This window comes from Nannobrachium achirus (genome assembly GCF_963921795.1).
Source record: "Nannobrachium achirus genome assembly, chromosome: 4".
NCBI lineage: Eukaryota > Metazoa > Chordata > Actinopteri > Myctophiformes > Myctophidae > Nannobrachium > Nannobrachium achirus.
Window position 1 is genome coordinate 22,692,528 of NC_137813.1, and position 21,159 is coordinate 22,713,686.

General features: G+C 40.6%; 1 protein-coding gene across 1 annotated transcript; it reads left to right on the plus strand.

Annotated features, from left to right (window-relative positions):
• Window positions 1–38: 38 nt before the first annotated feature.
• Window positions 39–4,365, plus strand: ankrd54 (ankyrin repeat domain 54). Its single transcript, XM_080724489.1, has 8 exons — window positions 39–701; window positions 1,220–1,267; window positions 1,386–1,484; window positions 2,401–2,472; window positions 2,793–2,840; window positions 3,071–3,195; window positions 3,290–3,397; window positions 4,209–4,365. Exons 1-8 carry the CDS (start codon window positions 311–313, stop codon window positions 4,281–4,283), a joined length of 966 nt encoding a protein of 321 aa, XP_080580615.1. The 5' UTR covers window positions 39–310; the 3' UTR covers window positions 4,284–4,365.
• The last annotated feature ends 16,794 nt before the right edge of the window (window positions 4,366–21,159 follow it).

Sequence of the window (21,159 nt, forward strand, 5' to 3'; positions counted from 1 at the left end):
TGTGCCTTTTACTCGTTTTTGGTCGATGAAATGGAAAATGTAAAATAGGGGACATTTTGGTTCCGAGATAAAATACATATTGGAACGAAAAAGTAGGTAAACAGTGCGGGAGACGGTGAGAGAGACAGCTGTGTCTGTGTTTACATGCCATGCAGCAGACAGTGGACACTAGCTTCGAAGTTGTAACTGTGTGTGGACACCATTTACGGGTTTGTTTCCTTTTGGACTGAGCAAGAGCAGGAACCATATGCAAATACAGCCGTCCGAAGTCTGAAAACACTGGCTACACATAACATATGTGTCGGTAAATATGGACGGGTGGAGCCCAATTGTTGGAACCGCTTCAGATAATGACCGATCTAGCTCCGAGGGGGAGTACATGGTGGAGACCGAAGCGCCGAATGAACCGGAGCAGCAGCAGCAGCAGCAGCAGTGCAGCGGGGAGAGAACTGATGGGGCCACCGCCACGGTCGGGTTTGGGATAAGTGGAATCGGGGAGGGGAACGTCATACTCGGTCGAACCGGGAAGACGGCCGATCAAGAGCTTCGATACCTGCATTTATTATGGGAGCCAGCGAGTCGAGCTGAACCGGGCGCTGGTGTCGCCAGCAAACTGGGGAAGATGACAGGGAGCAGAGCCAGGAGACATGGCAGAGCTGTACGGAGCCAGGGGGGCTCTTGCCCGTATCAAGATATTTATGGTAAAAATGCATTTGCAGTCTCTTTCTCCCCCAGCTATCGTACCCAGTGCGTGTGCTTCTAATGTGGTTGTGCCAGATTGATGATCAGAATGCACAACATTATTTACATACAATCATTACAGATTTATCAAGATCATGTATAAGCTCAATGGATCTGAGGACCCCCAGGGATTATTAATAGGCCTACTGTGGTTAGGAATCAGAAACCATTATGGACCCCTATACACGTCTAATTCTATAGGGATCTGTGGGGTGAAATGTTCCAAATAGTGTCACCATTTAAAATGTTTGGTTATACTTATTGATTCATACCTGCCCATTTGAAAAGGTTCAAGAACTGTTTAGTTTAACCCGTGGAATTTGAAAATGATCAGAAAACCAATTGTGTACACTACAGATGCTGATAATTTATCCATAACATGCACACTTCTTTGCCACATTTGACACCACAACGAAGTTAAAAAATAATTGCGTGGTTATATGTTTAAAAGATGACTTTGCATGTCTCACCCCTGCAGCTATGAAAAGACTCAGAGAGGCAGCCAATGGCAACGACATCGATACAGGTACGAGATTAACCTGCAGGCCAATGTAAAGACACAGACAATTATAGAACTCTTGTGTTTTTACAAAACAATAAAGCTTTTTATTGAATATATTATTTTTTGAATTATGCTCTTGCAGTGCGAAACCTTCTACACGACAACATTGACCCCTGTGCTGCAGATGACAAGGGAAGAACAGCCCTCCACTTTTCCTCCTGCAATGGAAATGAGAGCATAGGTTGGTCAGCTTCTCTAATAACCATGGATGGACATTGGTTGACTTTGCTCTTAGTTTTGTGACAACTAATCCCTATAAAAAATATATTTTTGGTGTTAACTGTTCTTGTTTCAGTTTGTAGTTAGTTTGCAGTCCGATTAGTATTGACCAACCATGATTGAGCAGGCTTTGATGATGCAAGGTTCGCATCCAAGTAAACATTTTGTGTGGAGAGCAAAATACAGTCTTGACTCAAAATCTGCTCAACACCAATCACCGTTGTCTGAACTGGCTACTTGTAAAACAATCTGTTCATACATCGTCTCTCAACGCTATTCTCATGTCTCATGTCTCATGTTGCTAATTGGATAATAATGACCAATACAGAATACCTGCTGGCAACCACGGAAGCCAGAAACATTGTCCCTTGCCCCAGAGGCTAAGGGCCCTATTTTCATCCATGCTAAACCCTAAACCCGAAACTTCTTTGCCTTATTTTACTATTTTGAAGAACATTTTAAAACACATAGTCGATCTGCAATTCTACATCGACACGTTGTGAGCCTGCAGATCACCCATTTGAACTATTTAAAACTGTTTTTCAAAATAGTAAAAAAGAAGAAGTTTAGGGTTTAGCATGGACGAAAATGGGGCCCACAATCTTCGTTAGACGATAGCTGATAGATAGATTCCGAGATTGTGTGAGACAACTGATTTATATTACTTTCATTATTATTGTCACAGCCTTGTTCTTGTAGGCAACCCTTTATTCTGTACTTATTTTGCTCTACTACAGTAGGTAATTCCTTCCTTTAAAATGTCTCTACCCCCTCCACCTCTTTGGCTTTCTGTTTACTTCTATTACTGCTGTTCTTGTTGTTTACTACCATTGAGTAAAAGTGTAACAACTGATCTCTGTCCTGTTTTGTTGTTCTAGTGCAACTACTGCTGAGCCACGGTGCTGACCCCAACCAGCGAGATGGTCTGGGAAACACCCCTCTCCACCTGGGTATGACCCATTCAACAATAACTCATGGCTTTTGCAGTTTTTCACATCCTGATATTTTAGGTCCGGCATTTTTCACATCTGAGATGGCCCATTGGCCATTTTCTTTCTTCATGTATTTACGATTCGATTTAGCTTTAAAAAGTTGAGAAAAGTTGTATTTGCTGTATTTTTTCCTGTGTCAGAGTGCCAGCTAATTGACTCAACAAATATAACCCTTGCTTGGACAATTGTCATGCAGTTTTTTAGAGCAGTTTGAGAGACATCAATGAGGTGACCATTGTGGTAACATGATTCCTTTCTGTCTGTTTGTCTATCTGAAGCGGCCTGTACCAACCATGTGCCTGTAATCACCACGTTGCTGAGAGGAGGTGAGAATGTTGGATAAGACTATTATACACATGCTGAATTCTGAATTGAACCCAACTTCCCTATTCTTTGGTAAACATTAGGGAAAAATAGCTACTGTGAATTAAAGCTCACCCTTTGTCTGGTGAAGATACTTCAGTCAACTAAATGTATAGGGTTTAAGTATTGAACCATGTACTAATGTAAATATCCTCAGAGAATATTATATTGTTGATGTGATCTTACTGTGCAGGAGCACGTGTGGACGCCCTGGATCGAGCCGGGAGGACACCACTACACTTGGCCCGCTCCAAGCTTAACATCCTGCAAGAGGGAGACTCGCGGAGCTTAGAAACTCTTCGAGGGGAAGTTACACAGGTAGAATGAGTTAATCCCGATTTATATGTCGCACATGTTGATGTCCGACACGGGGAGCTTTGCTAAAACGTTCTGTCTGTCCTTTTTCTTACAGATTATTCAAATGCTGAGGGAGTACCTGAACCTTATGGGGCAGAGTGAAGCCAGAGAGAGACTGGACCACATCTCCACACAGCTGCAGCACACACGCACCAAAGAACAGGTACGTAGAGACACTCATTAACACACATTGTCACTGTTGGACGGAAGGAACACTTGTATGTCCCCGTTACTTTTCAGGAAACAACCTGTTACTTTTCAGAAAATGACCTGTGTTCCAATGGATTCAATCCCATTATTATTTAGCCACAAGCTCTTGTTAATGCTTTTCTTTGGGTAAATATTTCTAAAACCCACAGACAGACTCAACTACTTTCAACCTGGCTTCCCTATGTTGGGCATGTCATTTAAAACTATTGCAGATCTATAAGCTCACAAAGCGATGTGACGCATTGAGCTTGTTGATTGGCTATTTTCAGACCAGTAAGACTCCCTAATCGGGAGATAAGCGACCGTCAGGTCGCATACACAAACTTTAGAAGGCAGTCGTAGCCATTCAGGAGGGTATGTGAAATGGGACAGATCCATGTTGTTGACATGACTTTAGAGATACTGTGTACCGCTTTGAGTGATTTTAGGCCAAAAACTGTAGGAGCAGTGTCCAAAAATTTGTTTAGCAAAAGTCGGCCTGATGGTGGAGCTAGAAGAGGGCTATGTGAGAAATGAGTTTGTGAGGTTGTGAGTTGCCATCCAAGGAGTGTGTGTGCAAAGTTTGGCATGGTGGAGCTTTTCATAGTAACTTGCGACCTTACCGTATCAATTAAGTATAAAATAGGGTATTTAGATTAATTTATGAAAAAAAAATATATATATATAAAATGTGGGGAATTGTGTGGATACAAGGCTTCTACCCCACAGCGATGATATGTACAAGTCCTATGTGTATTTCTCACCTATTTGCTTTTCTTTTTCAGGTGGATGAGGTGACTGATTTATTGGCCAGCTTCACATCGCTCAGTCTACAGAAACATAATCTGGGGGATAGGTAGTGGATGTGTGTGTGTGTGTGTGTGTGTGTGTGTGTGTGTGTGTGTGTGTGTGTGTGTGTGTGTGTGTGTGTGTGTGTGTGTGTGTGTGTGTGTGTGTGTGTGTGTGTGTGTGTGTGTGTGTGTGTGTGTGTGTGTGTGTGTGTGTGTGTTGTGAGAGAGAGACAAAATTGTGTCTTTGCAGAGAAATTCTACATTTGCCAATGATTATGAGAGCAAAGTCATGTGTTGAAACATTATTAAAAGTTACATTGACTCAGTTGTACTGGTTTCCCTTTCAACTAGCCGTGATTTGCAACTCTAGATTTTTTTGTATTTATATTGAATCTAGAGTTGCAACACCAACCATTGACAGCCCATACCAAACAGAAAAGTCCTATCTGATTGTATTAAAGAATGTTAAACTCACCAACATTGCAGCTGTATGTAAAGCTTGAATTACCCTCTTTCTATCCTCAAAGTGTTCATAAAAGTCCACCGCAGACATGTTACAAGCTACTTTCTGTCAATAAAACTCTGTTCTAAGTGTTTTGGAAGTGCTTGTTTTCAATAACGTTGCGCTGCCTCCTGCATTATGTGACATTTCGATGGTGGCACACAGGACTGTTGAGTGATTTCCAAGGAGCGCTTCCAAACAGAATCACCTGCATGGAATGTATTGGCAGATAGTTGCTCATAACGTCTATGGAGGATTTTATTTTATTTTTATGAAACAAACACTTTGCGTTGGAGAGTTTAACATTGTTTAATACAATCAGATTAAAGACTTTTCTGTTTGGATGTATTTCTGTTAATGGTTGGTGTTGCAACCTTTTTTTCTTTCAACTGGAGTTGCAAGTTGTGGCTTCCTTTCAACAATGTCTTTCTGTATCATTCTGCCTTTCTGTCTTACCTTGCATGACATGTCCATAAAGTGAGCCGTGCTGTAAAAAATATTATGTTTATTGCTGTAAATGGATATATCTGATTAAAATAAATGAGTAAATACTTTCGGATATACTTGTGAAATACTTGTCCTGTCCTTTCTGCTTTTGTCTATCCATGTTTAGAACACATTTGAACATTGAAGTTTTCCATGCATTGTAACCTATGTAATAATACTGTCGGTTACTAATTAAGTATAATCATCAGCTGCATCACTGTACTATGTTCTATCCTCATCTCTGCTGCTGATACAACGTGTTCCTAATGGCTACATATTCTTGGCGCTGATTGGCTGCGTTCTCTAGGCCCCTCCCCCAAGTTACACACATTGTTGTCCACTAATATCAAAGATGGCGAAAGGAGTCGAATTTGAGGTAATGCATTTTTATTATTTCGTGTATTTTACATCTCCTGGTGTCTCTATAATACACACCCTGACACCCCGGTGCGGCCGTGCATTAGTATGAAGTAGAATGCATGGAAGTCATTGTTCGTCCGCTTAGGAAGAGCCGGGTGTTGTTTAAAAGCCACACGGGCTGTGGTTGCAGCTGTGGCCGGCAAAGCAGACCCGCATTGAGCCGCTGCAGAGCGAGCGGTGGAAAATAAATTGAGTGTCGAAACCGGCGTCAGTGGCATTTTATTAATACGTAATAGCGGTAGCCCAGCTGTCATTAAAGTCATTAAGCGTTATTCCTTGCTTCAGAGTGTGCTTGAATGGGACCTCTCTTCATTATATGAGCGGTGGACATGTTGGGAGTTAAAGGGCGACATCACCCATTCTCAACCTATCATTACCTCTCATAAAATAACGTACCGTATGTCTACATTCGTCTCGGCCTCGGGTCTGTGTCTCAGAGGACGGCTGTGGAGTGGACAGTTCAGAATCCTGCATAGACCGGTAACATCTTCTAAAGGGGAATCCAAGCTAATAGAAACTGCAGGCTTTCTATTCCTGGAAAGTTACAAACCTATAGAACCCTACTGGAAGCCATTGTTCCACGTTAATAATAATAATAAAGCAGTAAACGCACTGTCCATAGTCCTTCTACTATGAGACACAGACCAAGCAGAAAACTATAAAAAGTGCTCCTTGGAGCACATGTCTCCGCCAGGTCAGATAGGTTAGTGTGAATGTTAGGAATTCACCAATCAGGATAGAATATGGAAAATCAGACAGATTCATCTTGATCACTTGAATATAGAGATAATGCCTACCAATTTGAATGATGTTTGATATAAAAATCTGTCTCCTGGAGGCGCTATAATTGGTCCATGTTAAAGTAGTGGCATTTGTTCCTCATCATATTGTGAATGTGCGTGCAAAGTTTTCATCAACAGGACACTGGCTAAAGGCCTGTCCATACTTTAACTGAAACCGAACTTTTCGGTCAAAAGGTCTGGTTCGACTACAAAATTACGTCACTCGCGACTTCTGAAAAGCATTAGACCGAATTAGAGTTTGGAAATGTGCACGTCAGAAAGTCTAACTCTCACCGAACATTTCGGAGATACTATGGACAGGCCTCAAGACATTGTCCATCCTGGGTGATGTCAGCCACTCACTGCACACAGCACTTTACTCTCGAAAGAGCAAATTTAGTAATAGACCCTATTCACGGCCCGCCCACGCACGCACACTCAGCTAATTTCCCAGCAACTTCCTGGTGCTGACGTCAGCTTTGAAGGGTAAAATAACACAGAAATTGCTGGACTTAAAGCCAACAAATCATTTTTTCGAACGGTAAAGTAAATTATAACGCTTTGTGCCTTTTACTATCTTGTGTTCTTGATCATGCTAGCCATATTTTATACTTCACTATTCGGAAATTGCATACAATTTGCGATTTCTTTGTTAACTCTATGGGCTTTTAGTAGGGGAAACCCTTCAACCGTGACGTCAGCACCAGGAAGTTGCGTAACGTGAATTCGGTCAATAGGTTCAATTCCAAATCATGTAGCACAGATACAGTATGTATGGGAACTCCTTGGGCCATAGAGGAGGTGGGCGGGGGTTGGCTAGTTAAATCTATTTTTAATTTTTATTATTTGTTATAGCTGTGTCCTTCTTGAACCTTTTGTTTTATTTTTCACATTTTGAATCTTTGACTTGCTATAACTTTTATATAATGTTTTACTGTGCTCATTTTCTATTGATGTAATGTTTTTATATGTTCATCATGCTTCTTTTTATTTATAACCATATGAATGTATTGCACTGTTGAACGGAGAAAATCAAATCTGGATTAATAAAGTATCTATCTATCTATCTATCTATCTATCTATCTATCTATCTATCTGGAAAAATCTCAAACAAACAAAAATGTTACACCTCAATGATCTCTGTGAGCCATTATGTATAAACATTTTTTCTAAATTAGGAAGAAGAAGAACCTCTTCTTGGTGGAAGCTATTCACAGAAGAATACGGCGAACGGAGTCGAAGTTGAGGTAGTCAAATTCAATTAATTTGTACATTTTATCTCCTGGTGTTTCTATAATACACATCCGCTTGGCACGGACGTGGACTTGTATGGAGTAAAATGCTTGGAAGTCACTATGTTCGTCCAATTATGAAGAACCGAGTGTTGTTTGAAAGCCACGGGCTGTGGTTGCGAGCGGAGCGCAGAGCGAGCAGTGGAAATTAGTTGAGGATCATCTAAGCCGGGGAAGCAGAGCTAATAGAAATGGCAGGCTTTCTGTTCCTGGAAAGTTACTATAATAGAAGCCCTTATTCTGTGATTTCTGTGAGCCATTATGTGTAAAGCACAATGTCTTTTTTTAATTAGGAAGAGGATGGTGACGCTGTTTCACATAGTTATCCTCAACCGTCCAAGAATCAGCCCAAGAATCAGTCCAAGAATCAGTCCAAGAATCAGAGCAAGAAGAGTGTCCCGGAACGTGAGATAACTGGATTCATTTACCATGGCCAAAAACAGCCACGCAGTAAAGCATCTGACGGTGAGTGAACATGCTGCAGCAGATGAGTTTACATTGTCATAATTCAAGGACTTTAAAGGGAAGTTAAGCAACTCATTATCTGGGGACAAGCAAATGGCACATATCTTTATTATGTACACGGTATGTGAACAAGTACTGATATACATAAATAAGAAATAAGTATTCAACAAAGCCATGTAATAAGCTAAATGTTGATTCATCCCCAAGAAGAAACATAGTCCTTTCTCCAGCTAGGATATAGGTAAATGAATGTACATTGAAAAAAATATTTAACAACAGAAGTACAAAACAACGCTGGGCTTGATTAAACTCCACATGTGCAAATGTGCAAAAAAAAAGCACAGAACCTACGGCTATGGTATATCATCCTCATAATGTAGTAACTGGTTTAGTGTCTGTGAAGTGAGATCAGATCCTGTATTTGAACTTGAACTGTCATTAGCTTGATTATTCACATCTGAACGTGGTCTCCATCCAGACACCCCTTCCCTGGTCTTCCACAGCCATGTGGGTCCTATGTATGCAATGGCCGGACCTGCTCCGCCACACCAAAAACAAGGTATTGTGCTGGAAAGGCTGTATCACCCACCCTCCCCAAACCACCATGACGGTAACCCCACAGTGACGGAAACAGAGAGAACGTGCCCACCTACTCCGTCACACCACCCCAACTGTAGCTACACAGTGATTCCAACTAAGAGAAAGCGCTCTCCTTCTCCGCCACGCTTCCGGGTAACGTTAAAGCCCCATTCAGTCAACTTAGGTTCTAGGGTTGCAACTATTCATTATTTTCTCAGTGATTATTCAGTGGTTATCTACTGTGTGTGTGTGCGTGCGTGCGTGCGTGCGTGCATGCATGCATGTCTAAACTGCCCAAAAATAAAATGCAAACTTCGGTCGATTGTTTCTCCCTAAAGTCTTCTAAATTTCAATTTAGTCTAGCCAATTATTTAATTCTTACCCAATTTAGTAATTATTCCAATGAATTCCTCCCCACATATATTTCTGAGTTGTCACTGTTGTTGTATCTTACTGACTCATCTGCCATTGAGGAGCCCTCACCGAGAGAACATAGGGCCTTCGTCCTACAGTCCTACTTGTCCCACCCAAGACTCCCCCCTGACAATGACCCGCCTGGCTACCCTCCACCGAACACGGGCCAACTTTGTTCGCATAGACCCCAGACAATGCCGGATGCACCATGTGGATTCAAACCCACAACCTCCATGGTGGTGGGCAGGGACTTAACCAATTCGCCAAATAATGCTGCCAGCCTACCAGGCCAGCCTGCCACTCAGCGGAACACCACTTGCCCTGTTGCACGGGCCTTAGCCTGAAGGGGAAAACGTGGGATCTTTCCAAGGGGAAAGTGTTGCTGCTTGGAGCATAGACAAACTCAACAAAGTTGCAGGGCCCATGTTCAGGTGCCAGTCACACGCAGGTGGTACAATGGTAAAGTCCCTGCCCACCAACACAGAGGTTGCGGAAGGAGTAGGACAAAGGCCTCGCGTTCTCCCGGTGTGGGCTCTTCACTGGCCGATGAGTCAGTCAGTAGGATACACAGAACACAGAAAGAATATTGACAACACAGAAAGAATATTGAGCATTGAGGGATTTCTTTTTGAAGTTACACCTCATTGTAAAGGTGACTAATCAACAATTAAAACTATACCAAATATAATACCATTTGGTATTATTGAAGGTGAGAAATAATCGACGTGTGTGTGTGTGTGTGTGTGTGTGTGTGTGTGTGTGTGTGTGTGTGTGCGTGTGCGTGTGCGTGTGCGTGTGTGCGTGCGTGCGTGCGTGTGTGCGTTTGAGTATATATATATACCGGTATATATATATAGGTATTGTGTAATTGATTGACCAATGCATGACAGTGTTGCTTGCTGTAAATTACTTTAGGCTTTAACCTGATGAATGAAGGCCATGAGAGCGGCATTGGTCAGTGGTTATAAGCGTTCTATTATGAACTATCAATAGAGGAGAACATCTGCTATGGACACATTATCTGCTAGTCTATGTTCATACTGTTTTCTTCCATACTAAAATTCTCTACACTTAAAGGAGTAGTTGACCCCCAAAATGCCTTATTTTTCTATTGATTACTCACGCCATGGAGACTTGTGTTCAATCATTTTTGTATTTGTCGCATTCTTAAGACAACATTTTTATTTTAGTCAATTTACCCCCTTTGATTCCAGATGGGGACCCAAATGGATTTGGGTTTCGGAATCAATGGGAGGAAATGTATTGTAATAAAATGATTCTTAGGAATGCAACATAAAACAAAACCCTATTATTGAACTCAAGTCTCCATGACATGAGTAATCAACAGAAAAAAGTCATTTCGGGGGTCAACTACTACTTTAGATGTACTTATTTGAGTACTTTTTGTTTGTTTCATTTGTATACCTTAGATTGGGCATTGTTGGCACAGTCTGGCAGTTTCACTTAATATGACAAATACATCTCAGAATCTCATATTCCTCTATCTTCATTCAAACAGACCATCAGACCTGTGACGGACTACCAGTTGTTCTGTAGAGAGTCCCGGGACAAGATGAGAAGAAACCACAAAGGACTAAGTAAATATTTCTCAATGAATTAACCTAATATTAATCTGAGAAAAGATCTGGTGCAGAATAAAGAGTAAACTCGAATAAGAGAGAAAACGTGAAGATAAATGATTTAACCTTATATTAATGCACGACTGTCAAGTAATCCAGCCATACTGTATTTTCAAAGAATAATAAATTCAGTACGTCTTAGTTTGGGATGATTCATAACAGTGCTGAACTTAACTGTGAACAAAAGGTATCCAAATAATAATAATAATAATAATAATAATAAAAAGACTCTTGTCTGTTGCTCCAGTATTTATTTACAAGAAGATGACCACATTGTTGCGAGGGTATGGACCAGGGGCATAGTTCCGCCGATTTAAAACGAATCCAATACGGAACTAAAACCTCCTATGTTTGGCCGCTAGTTTCGCTGTTTTCCCCCCGCGAGGTACCAAAAAGAATGTGTCTACATTGGACCCCATTCGTTTTCCCCTTTGATTTTCATAAATACTTTATGGTTCCTGTCACTAGTGAAAAACTCCCTTTCAATCACCATGATATGCGTTTTGTGCAAATATGGTCCCATTTATGTTAAAATTGATGATAAAGCTGTGGGGGGCGTGGCCGACTAAACTGATACCAGCCGGCTGTTTTCTTCTTCGTGTGCTTTATTTCGAGAGGCTCTGACCACATTCTCCCATGTATCCCTGCGGTTCCACGTGACCGTTGGCAGCCAATAGCAGTCCTTATGATTCCTGGGGTACCATTCAAACAATGATGGCGACACCCATACAAGGGCCAAAAAAAACGTCATTTTCACAGCATAGAGATCAATGGCTTCGCTACGTCCATATTTCTCTACAGTCTATGGTATGGACTAGCCAAGTGCCAACACCAACTCAGAGCTCTTGGCCCTGGATCACTTTCCTCAACTCCCTCCCATCCAGCACAGGGTCTGGAGCTCGGAATCGTTGCTGCCTCCGTACATACTGTAGGTGCTGTGCCCCCTTTCCCTCCTGGCTCTGCCTTGGGTTGGCTCCCTCAGCGTCTGTAAATATTGGAGCATCCATGAGACGAGTGGTGTGCCATTGTTAAATCAATCACAACCTAAAGGTTTCCAGAACCATCCTGAATCATTTAGAATAATTGAACAAAAGTTATTATCTCTATTATTTAGACTATAGCTTTAACTTAACTTTTACTTAACTTTTTTATGAAACGAGACAACTATCACAGGCTGAAGTCATGTATGATTTATATGTCACACATGCACATTCTTTAGGCATATAATGGCACTGTTTTTATTTCGTAATATGTTTATTATTAGATGTACACTTTGCTAAAGAATGACTGACTGGACCTTTAACTGTATTGTATGAAGTGTATTGAACTGGCACTAAACAGTCTATTTCTGTTCTACAGCGTTCGGACAGATCAGTAAAAAGCTTGGAGAGGCATGGAATGCTTTGTCTAGTGATGATAAACTGGTGAGTTAGTTCAAGCAGGTCAAGTTGAACACAAAACAGAAATATCTTTAGTGCAAGTGTTATTTTGTTAGGGTTTGTGGTGTTGGTATGTAAAATGTCCCCTTTATTCTGTTCCTCTGCTCAGGAGTGGAGGGAGGAAGCACAGGATCTGCAGCGAAGAAAGAACCAAGCAGAACGTTTGGGTTTGATTTGGGAACCAAATGGAAAAAGCAGAGGTAACCACCCCTGAATTCATTTCTACTAGAAACTCACTTCCTCAGTTTCACACCAATGCAACTAATCGCAACTCAGATCGGTGCCATTTGTAGATAACTAGAGGTTCGCACTGCTTTGTGCTCACATCTAGAGATTGGGCCGTGTACATATGGTGATGTGACTGTATGACCCAAAGGGGGGGATCTGCCAATCAATAACGATTCCTACCTACAGGACATTTGGAATGTGGGCGTGAAATTTGTGGGATTGTACTATAGATAGATGCAACTAATTGCATCGCGCAACATTGGTTTGGACTGGCGTTTAGACTCGCAAATTTTGTTTTTGTTTTTGTTCAGTTCTTTTCATTTTGAAGCTGGTCTGTGAAAATCCTTGTACTGCAGTTTCTTAGGCTCTACATATCTACAAAGCATTAATTTGTACCACTAAAACAGGTCGACCGGCTGCTACCTGCAAAGGGTGTGGCTGCTCCTGCAATGTGAATGTGAATGTGAAGAAAAAGAAGAGGACGGTAAACGCACGCTACAAGGTAACGTTAAAGCCCCATTCAGTGCCACTGATAGTCAACTTAAATTCTGGGGCTGCAACTAGTCATTATTTTCTTGGTGATTATTCTATAGATTACTTATGTACTGTGTGTCTGTCTGCATGTGTGTGTGTGTGTGTGTGTGTGTGTGTGTGTGTGTGTGTGTGTGTGTGTGTGTGTTATAAACATTATAAACATTCTATATTTATAAGGTCAAGTATTCTACTTAATAATTGGGACTTACAACAAGACCCATTATCATAGTTATAGAGGCATTTTGGTTTGATAAGGTTGTGGGCAGAACAATTTGTCCTTGTTATTTGACTATTTTTACTTTAATTATAATTAAAGACACTTCATAGTGAATTAGTGATTATAATAAATAGCTTATGTCATGATTGCTATTATAGCTAGATCAGATTGTGTTTATAATATAACGCCGGCGCGCCTCCGTCATCTCCACCGAAAACAAGCGCTCCGCCCTTGTTCCATTGTTGGAAATGGGATGTTGTTTTGATACACGCCATTTAATCTGTGTTTAAGAAGCTTTCAGCTTTCAAGAAGTAAACACCAATACACAGGGAAGACACATCTGCACATTATAACCCCACCCGGTGGCCTATTAGAATAATGTTAACTTCATAGATATACAAAACAGAAAAAGTAAAAAACTATGGCACCACCTCTTTAATTGTTACAAAGCTGATTGCATATTGAGTGACTCAGCCAGCTCACTGTGTTAACGCCTCACCTTGCACATGTATGACTATAAGCACCAGGCCAGTTCTACCCAGCTCTCAGGTCTAGCTGCCATCCAGTTGTATTCAACTGTTATAAGCCTTCTTTGAAGTTGTTTCTCATGTGTCTCTTTGTTCTCCCCATCAGTAAAATCTTATTCCCATTCTCCAGTTCAGGAAGAACAAAGTGGGGAGGAACAAAGTGAGGAGGAAGGTGTATGATGATCCAAGCTCCGACTCAGACAGCTATGATGAGGAAGAAGAGCTTGATCTCATACTTCCAAAGGTACATTTGTGTGTGTGTGTGTGTGTGTGTGTGTGTGTGTGTGTGTGTGTGTGTGTGTGTGTGTGTGTGTGTGTGTGTGTGTGTGTGTGTGTGTGTGTGTGTGCGTGCGTGCGTGCGTGTGTGTATGCCACATATTTCAATATTGATACGATATACAATTACTGTACAAATGTCATATTCAATATTTTAAGTATTGCAACAGTGAAACATAAGCATTAGTCAAAAAACAGCATACTAACAAACTAGAAAGATGCAATTGGAAATTGCAAGTGTGGTTGCCATTACTGACTCTAATGGGGAGCCAGAACTCAGACAAGTACTTCAATGGGAAAACACTTAGAGAAAAAGGTTACATCAGATGATGAGAAAGCTAGACAAGAACTATAGTTCATTGTCTGGTTGTCCTGCGGGCCAACCACACTAATCAATATCACTCTGTATTTTATCTATTTTATCTTAATTCAAACAGCCCAAGACGCCCAAGAAGCCCAAGACGCCCAAGATGTCCAAGAAGCCCAAGAAGAACAAGCCCAAGCCCAAGCGACAACCGCGTATAACGGCGTTCCAGGTGTTCTGTAAGCAGTACTGGGCCAGGATCAAGGCGGAGCAGCCAGGACTAAGTATGTGTTGTGCCCCCTTTCCCATCATGAGACAAGAGTGGTGTTGTGTCAGCGCGAATGAATCACAACCTAAATAGTCCCCCCAGGAATCTGCAATTCTGCTATCACGGAATTTATCGCGGAAATCGCGACCACCCGCAGATTTTTCAGCCATTCGCGGACTTTTCTGACGGCCGCGGAATAGCAGTCGCAAGTGGCAGCAGAGCGGCGGGAGTAGTTATTACTACTATTATAAAACGATTTGTACATGGTCTGGCCAGTGGCCACGTCATACAGAGCCTGGGGGAATAGCTCCTGAACTATAGTTCCTCTCTCTGCCTCTATGGTCCTGGCAATAACAATGCTAATGCAGAAGAGAATAAATAAATATTACACCCATACTAGGTAGTAGGTAGGCTATCCTCTAAATTGTGGTTACTATGGGCATGGTTTGGATGACAATATAGTCTTTCAACAGAAAGTAATTATTAAAAACAATAACAATTTTAAAAAAATAGATTTAATATTAGATTTTTATTCTCAAAAATGATTCTAACCACTAATTACAATTAAGTGTAGCTATTTCATGAAGGGTTTTACTTGATTATTAGAACTATATGATTTTTTGCTTGATAACTGGTCATTTTAGGTTGTTTTTTAATCAAGAAATGTTCTCCGCAGAATTTCGCAGAATCAGGATTGTTCTCCACTGTCAAGGCAGAAAAAGAAACAGAACAGTCAGAATAGACAGACAGTCAAACTGCCATGACATCCGCGGAATCAAGACCTTTTCTCTGCGGATTCCTGGGGGGACTACCTAAAGGATTCCAGAACTATTGTACTTTTTCAGAATACAAATTCAGAAAAAAAAACATGTTGCCTTTAATGACAACATGTGCAACACAAATCAGTAGTTCAGTAGTATTTTTGTTTTAGCCATATCATGGCACTGTTTTTATTTATGTTTATTATACAAAAGTATTTCTAAATATATCCGATAACTTGTTAGATTTACAATTTGCTAAAGAATGAATGTAATAATCAGTTTGCAATTCTGATCTACAGTATTCGTAGAGGCCAGAGAAAAGCTTGAAGAGGTATGGAAAGCTATGCCTGCAGAAGATAAACTGGTGAGTTAGTTGAAGTAGGTCAAGTTTAACACAAGTCAGAAATATCTTTAGTGTTATTTCATTAGGGTTTGTGGTGTTGATATGTAAAATGCCCCCTTTGTTCTGTTCTTCTGCTCAGGAGTGGAGGCAGAAAGCACAGGAGGAGATGTTCCATAAGGAGACGAAAAAGAGGAAGGTAACGTTAAAGTCCCAGTCAGTGCCACTGGCTGCAACTATCCATTCTTTTCTTAGTGATTGTTCTATAGATGACTTATATACTGTGTGTGTGTGTGTGTGTGTGTGTGTGTGTGTGTGTGTGTGTGTGTGTGTGTGTGTGTGTGTGTGTGTGTGTGTGTGTGTGTGTGTGTGTGTGTGTGTGTGTGTGGCTGGCTCGTTTGACTTGACACGAACATGCAAGTCAAAGTCATGGCAAATCACTGAGTTAAATTTCGTCCATATATTTATTTATAAATAAATTCATTTATTTATATTCTATATATTGCCCTTATCATTGCCTTTTGTGATAGTGATATTGCGCATAGACATACCACAATAGCGATATATTATGCAGCACTAATATACAGTATATATATATATGTATATATATTGTGTAATTGTGGACAGACATTCTAGTTGATGTCTAAAGATACTCCACTGCATGATAGTGTTGCTTGCGGTCAAGAACTGATACATACAAGTTGTTAGTAATTTCTTGAATCTCATATTCCTCTGTCTTAATTCAAACACCCCAAGAAGCCCAAGCGAAAAGAGCCTATGACGGCGTACCGTGTGTTCTGTAATGAGTACCGGGCCAGGATCAACGCAGAGCAGCCAGGACTAAGTAGGTGTTGTGCCTCCTTTCCCATCATGAGACAAGAAAGTTGTTGTTGTGTTGATTGTCTTATGTACTGTACCAGCTCTTATGCCTTATGGTCTCCGACCACCAAACATTTCGTCCAAGAGTTACGACTTTCCGACGTGCAGCCTTCCGAACTCTAATTCGGGGTAATGCTTTTCAGAATACTGTATGTGAGTGACGTCATTTTGTAGTTGAACCGGACCTTTCCGACAACAAATTCGATGGTCGGAGATAGTATGGAAAGGCCTTTAAGTTAAGGCATAAGAGCATAAGAGCCCATTATGTCAGAGCTTAACTGGTTATAATGTATAATTTATCATTATTTAGTACATAGTTGTGGTGACTGATTGCTATTATTTAGACTAGACTTATTTTACTATTCTTTTTTTATTAAACAAGGCGACTATCACAGGCTTAAGTCATGTATTATTTATATGTCACACATGCACAGAAAAGGACTACATGTATATTGACCATATCATATCTTTATTATTTGTTTTCCTCTTGCCAACTTACCAAACTTTTGCTTTGATGTATTTCCATTATGCTGTATCTACAGCACTTTCTCTTATCTTACATAATGTCAGGATAAGAAAGTAAAACTGTACAAAATATTGTTTAGGCATATCAAGGCACTGTTTTTTATTTCTGAATATGTTTATTATACAAAACTATGAGAAGTATACTACTATGAGAAGTATACTGTACATTTATTTTGAGAAGTAAATGTATGCAATAACTAATTTACAATTTGCTAAAGAATGATTGACTGTACCTTTAACTCTAATGAATTGTAATGAACTGGCACTAATCCGTTTGTATTTCTGATCTACAGTGTTCTATGAGGTCAGTAAAAAGCTTGAAGAGGTATGGAAGGCTATGCCTCAAGAAGATAAATTGGTGAGTTAAGCAGGTCAAGTTTAACACAGAAGGTCAGAAATATCTTTAGTACTCTGAGCGTTATCTGAGCGTTATGTTGTTAGGGTTTGTGGTGTTGGTATGTAAAATGCCCCCTTTGTTCTGTTCTGCTCAGGAGTGGAGGCAGAAAGCACACGATCTGAAGCGCAAAACATGGACGGCATACCGGTTGTACTGTAAGGAGTCCCGGGACAAGATCAAAGAAGAGCAGCCATGGCTAAGTATGTGTTGTGCGGTGGCCCCTTTCTCATCATGAGACAAGAGCGGTTAAGAGTTTTTATGACAAATTAATGACAACCTAAAGCATTGTTTCTCAAACTTTCAAATTCCAAGGTCTCTCCTTAACTCTGACAGTGTACAAATGGAACCAATCAACCTGTTAGGGTTCATTTGGTTCCATTTGTACACTGTCTGAGTTACAGACTTGTATGGGTCAATTTAGACCCCCCCTAAAGGAACCCACAGAGTCCCTGCAATCCACTTTGAGAACAATTGTACTTTTTCAGAACACATAATTCCTTAAAAAAAACACATGTTGCCTTAATGACAACATGTGCAATACACATTGAATGTTTATATCTTGATCATCTTAGCCAACATTAGCTAATATTTCACAGAAATAACATCATAAAGTTATTCGAGTTCAGTACCACATACATAGGCTACAAATGCTTTTAAATGATTGTGCATTACATTCACTCACACACACATTCATTCACTAATGGAGTAATGGCGGAGGAAACCATGCAAGGCACCAATCTGCTCATCGGGAGCAATTAGGGGTTCAGTATCTTGCTCAAGTGCACTTGGACACTAACTCTGGGTGAGCCCGGTTTCGGTTCCCAAGAGGCTGCACAGTCCTCCTGAGCCGTATTTCAGCAGGGTGCGATACCCTGCAAGGGCTAGTCCCAGTTGTCCGGTGTCCCAGTTGGGCGAACAGACTGTAAAGCAAGCGATCTTCATCCCATTCATGCGTTTATCGTGCGCTTCGCGGGCACTCGCGCCTGCGGCGCTCGGGCGCGAAGAGCAGGACCAAGGTCCGCTGGCCTTTGCGCCGCTTGCAATGTCGTGGACGATAAATCCAAACCCAATCCTACTTGGGGCTGCCGAAATTCTACGTCCAACCCTGGCTAGGTAGATCATACAAATATGAATGTCAACCCAACTGAATGATTCAGTATAATTGAGCAATTTTTCTTTTCTTTATTGATTATAATTCATCATCTTTATTTAGTACATAGTTACAGTGATCTCTGTTTAGACTAGACTTATTTAAATGTTATTTAATTGAACAATTCAACTATCACAGGCAGATTTATGTGTCACACATGCACAGAAAAGGACTACATGTATATTGTATATTATTGTGCATATTTGTATTTATTTGTTTTCCTCTTGCCACCTTAACGGTTTTGCTTTGATGTCTTTCCATCATGTTATTTCCACAGCACTTTCTTTTCTTGCCCTGTAATCTGTATTCTGCTGCACTGTCCTTGACGACTGAATTGTCCTCATGGGGTTTACATAATGTCAGGATAACAGATAAGAAAGTAAAATATTAAAAATATTTTTAAGGCAGATCATGGCACTAATCAGTCTGTATTTCTGATCTACAGCGTTCTTAGAGGTCAGTAAAAAGCTTGCAGAGGTATGGAAGACTATGCCTGGAGAAGATAAACTGGTGAGTTAGTTCAAGCAGGTCAAGTTTAACAAAGTCAGAAATATCTTTAGTGGCCTGAGCCTTATTTCATTAGGGTTTGTGGTGTTGGTATGTAAAATGCCCCTTTTGATCTGTTATTCTGCTCAGGAGTGGAGGCAGAAAGCACACGATCTGAAGCGCAAAACAATGACGGCATACCGGTTGTACTGTAAGGAGTCCCGGGACAAGATCAAAGAAGAGCAGCCATGGCTAAGTATGTGTTGTGCGGTGGCCCCTTTCTCATCATGAGACAAGAGCGGTTAAGAGTTTTTATGACAAATTAATGACAACCTAAAGCATTGTTTCTCAAACTTTCAAATTCCAAGGTCTCTCCTTAACTCTGACAGTGTACAAATGGAACCAATCAACCTGTTAGGGTTCATTTGGTTCCATTTGTACACTGTCCGAGCTACAGACTTGTATGGGTCAATTTAGACCCCCCCTAAAGGAACCCACAGAGTCCCTGCAATCTAGCCTAGTAAACTGACTCCTCCCATCTTCAGTTCGAATCTGCATTCGAATGAAGGCAGGAAGGGAGACTGGTTTACGAGGCTACCTGCAATCCACTTTGAGAACAATTGTACTTTTTCAGAACACATAATTCCTAAAAAAAAACACATGTTGCCTTAATGACAACATGTGCAATACACATTGAATGTTTATATCTTGATCATCTTAGCCATTTGTTTTCCTCTTGCCACCTTAACGGTTTTGCTTTGATGTCTTTCCATCATGTTATTTCCACAGCACTTTCTTTTCTTGCCCTGTAATCTGTATTCTGCTGCACTGTCCTTGCCGACTGAATTGTCCTCATGGGGTTTACATAATGTCAGAATAACAGATAAGAAAGTAAAATATTAAAAATATTTTTAAGGCAGATCATGGCACTAATCAGTCTGTATTTCTGATCTACAGCGTTCTTAGAGGTCAGTAAAAAGCTTGCAGAGGTATGGAAGACTATGCCTGGAGAAGATAAACTGGTGAGTTAGTTCAAGCAGGTCAAGTTTAACAAAGTCAGAAATATCTTTAGTGGCCTGAGCCTTATTTCATTAGGGTTTGTGGTGTTGGTATGTAAAATGCCCCTTTTGTTCTGTTATTCTGCTCAGGTGTGGAGGCAGAAAGCACGGGATCTGAAGCCCAAAAATGCCAAACGCAAGCAAAACAGAGGAAAAAGGAAAAGCAAAGGTAACTGTCCCTGAACATGTAGTTTGCCAATCAGAGCCTCACTAAATCCAATTATTTGTTAGTGAGGGGGAGTGCAAGGATGTTGATTAATACAAAACGTCCTTGTAACATGACACGACCATGGGTCAATGAGGAAGCAAGTGAGTGGTTTCTACTAGATGTGAACGAAATATTGAACTTACACTTGAATAAACAGAAAGTTTATTTATTTATTTATTCCATAGCATCTTTACACAAATTAATATGGCTTTACATTTAAATACGGCTTATCATATTATTTTTCGCGACATGACATTCGAGAGCAGCAAAAATTATCTCAATGGTATTTCAGCAGGGTGCGATACCGTGCAAAGCTACTGACCACTGTATGAAACAGTCATAAACCTGTGATTGCGTACGTCTCCATATATCAAATGTATCAATAATTACATGTCTTCACCTTTTCCATTACGATAGGCCTTGGTCGTGTATTGCACTCAGATAGCAGTTCAGATGATGATGATGATGATGATGTGCCTTTGATCAAAAAAAGAAGAGGAAGGAAAGCGAAAGGAAAAGCAGGTAACTGTATGAAACAGTCATAAACCTGTATTATATATGTCTCCATATGTCAAATGTATTAATAATTACTAATGTTATGTTCATGTCGTCACCTTTTCCATTGTGATAGGCTTCGATCCTATCATATTGCACTCCCCAGATGGCAGTGCAGATAATGATTATGGCGATTATGACCATTGGATCAAAAAAAGAACAGAAAGGAAAGGGAAAAGAAAAGCAGGTAACTGTATGAAACAGTCATAAACC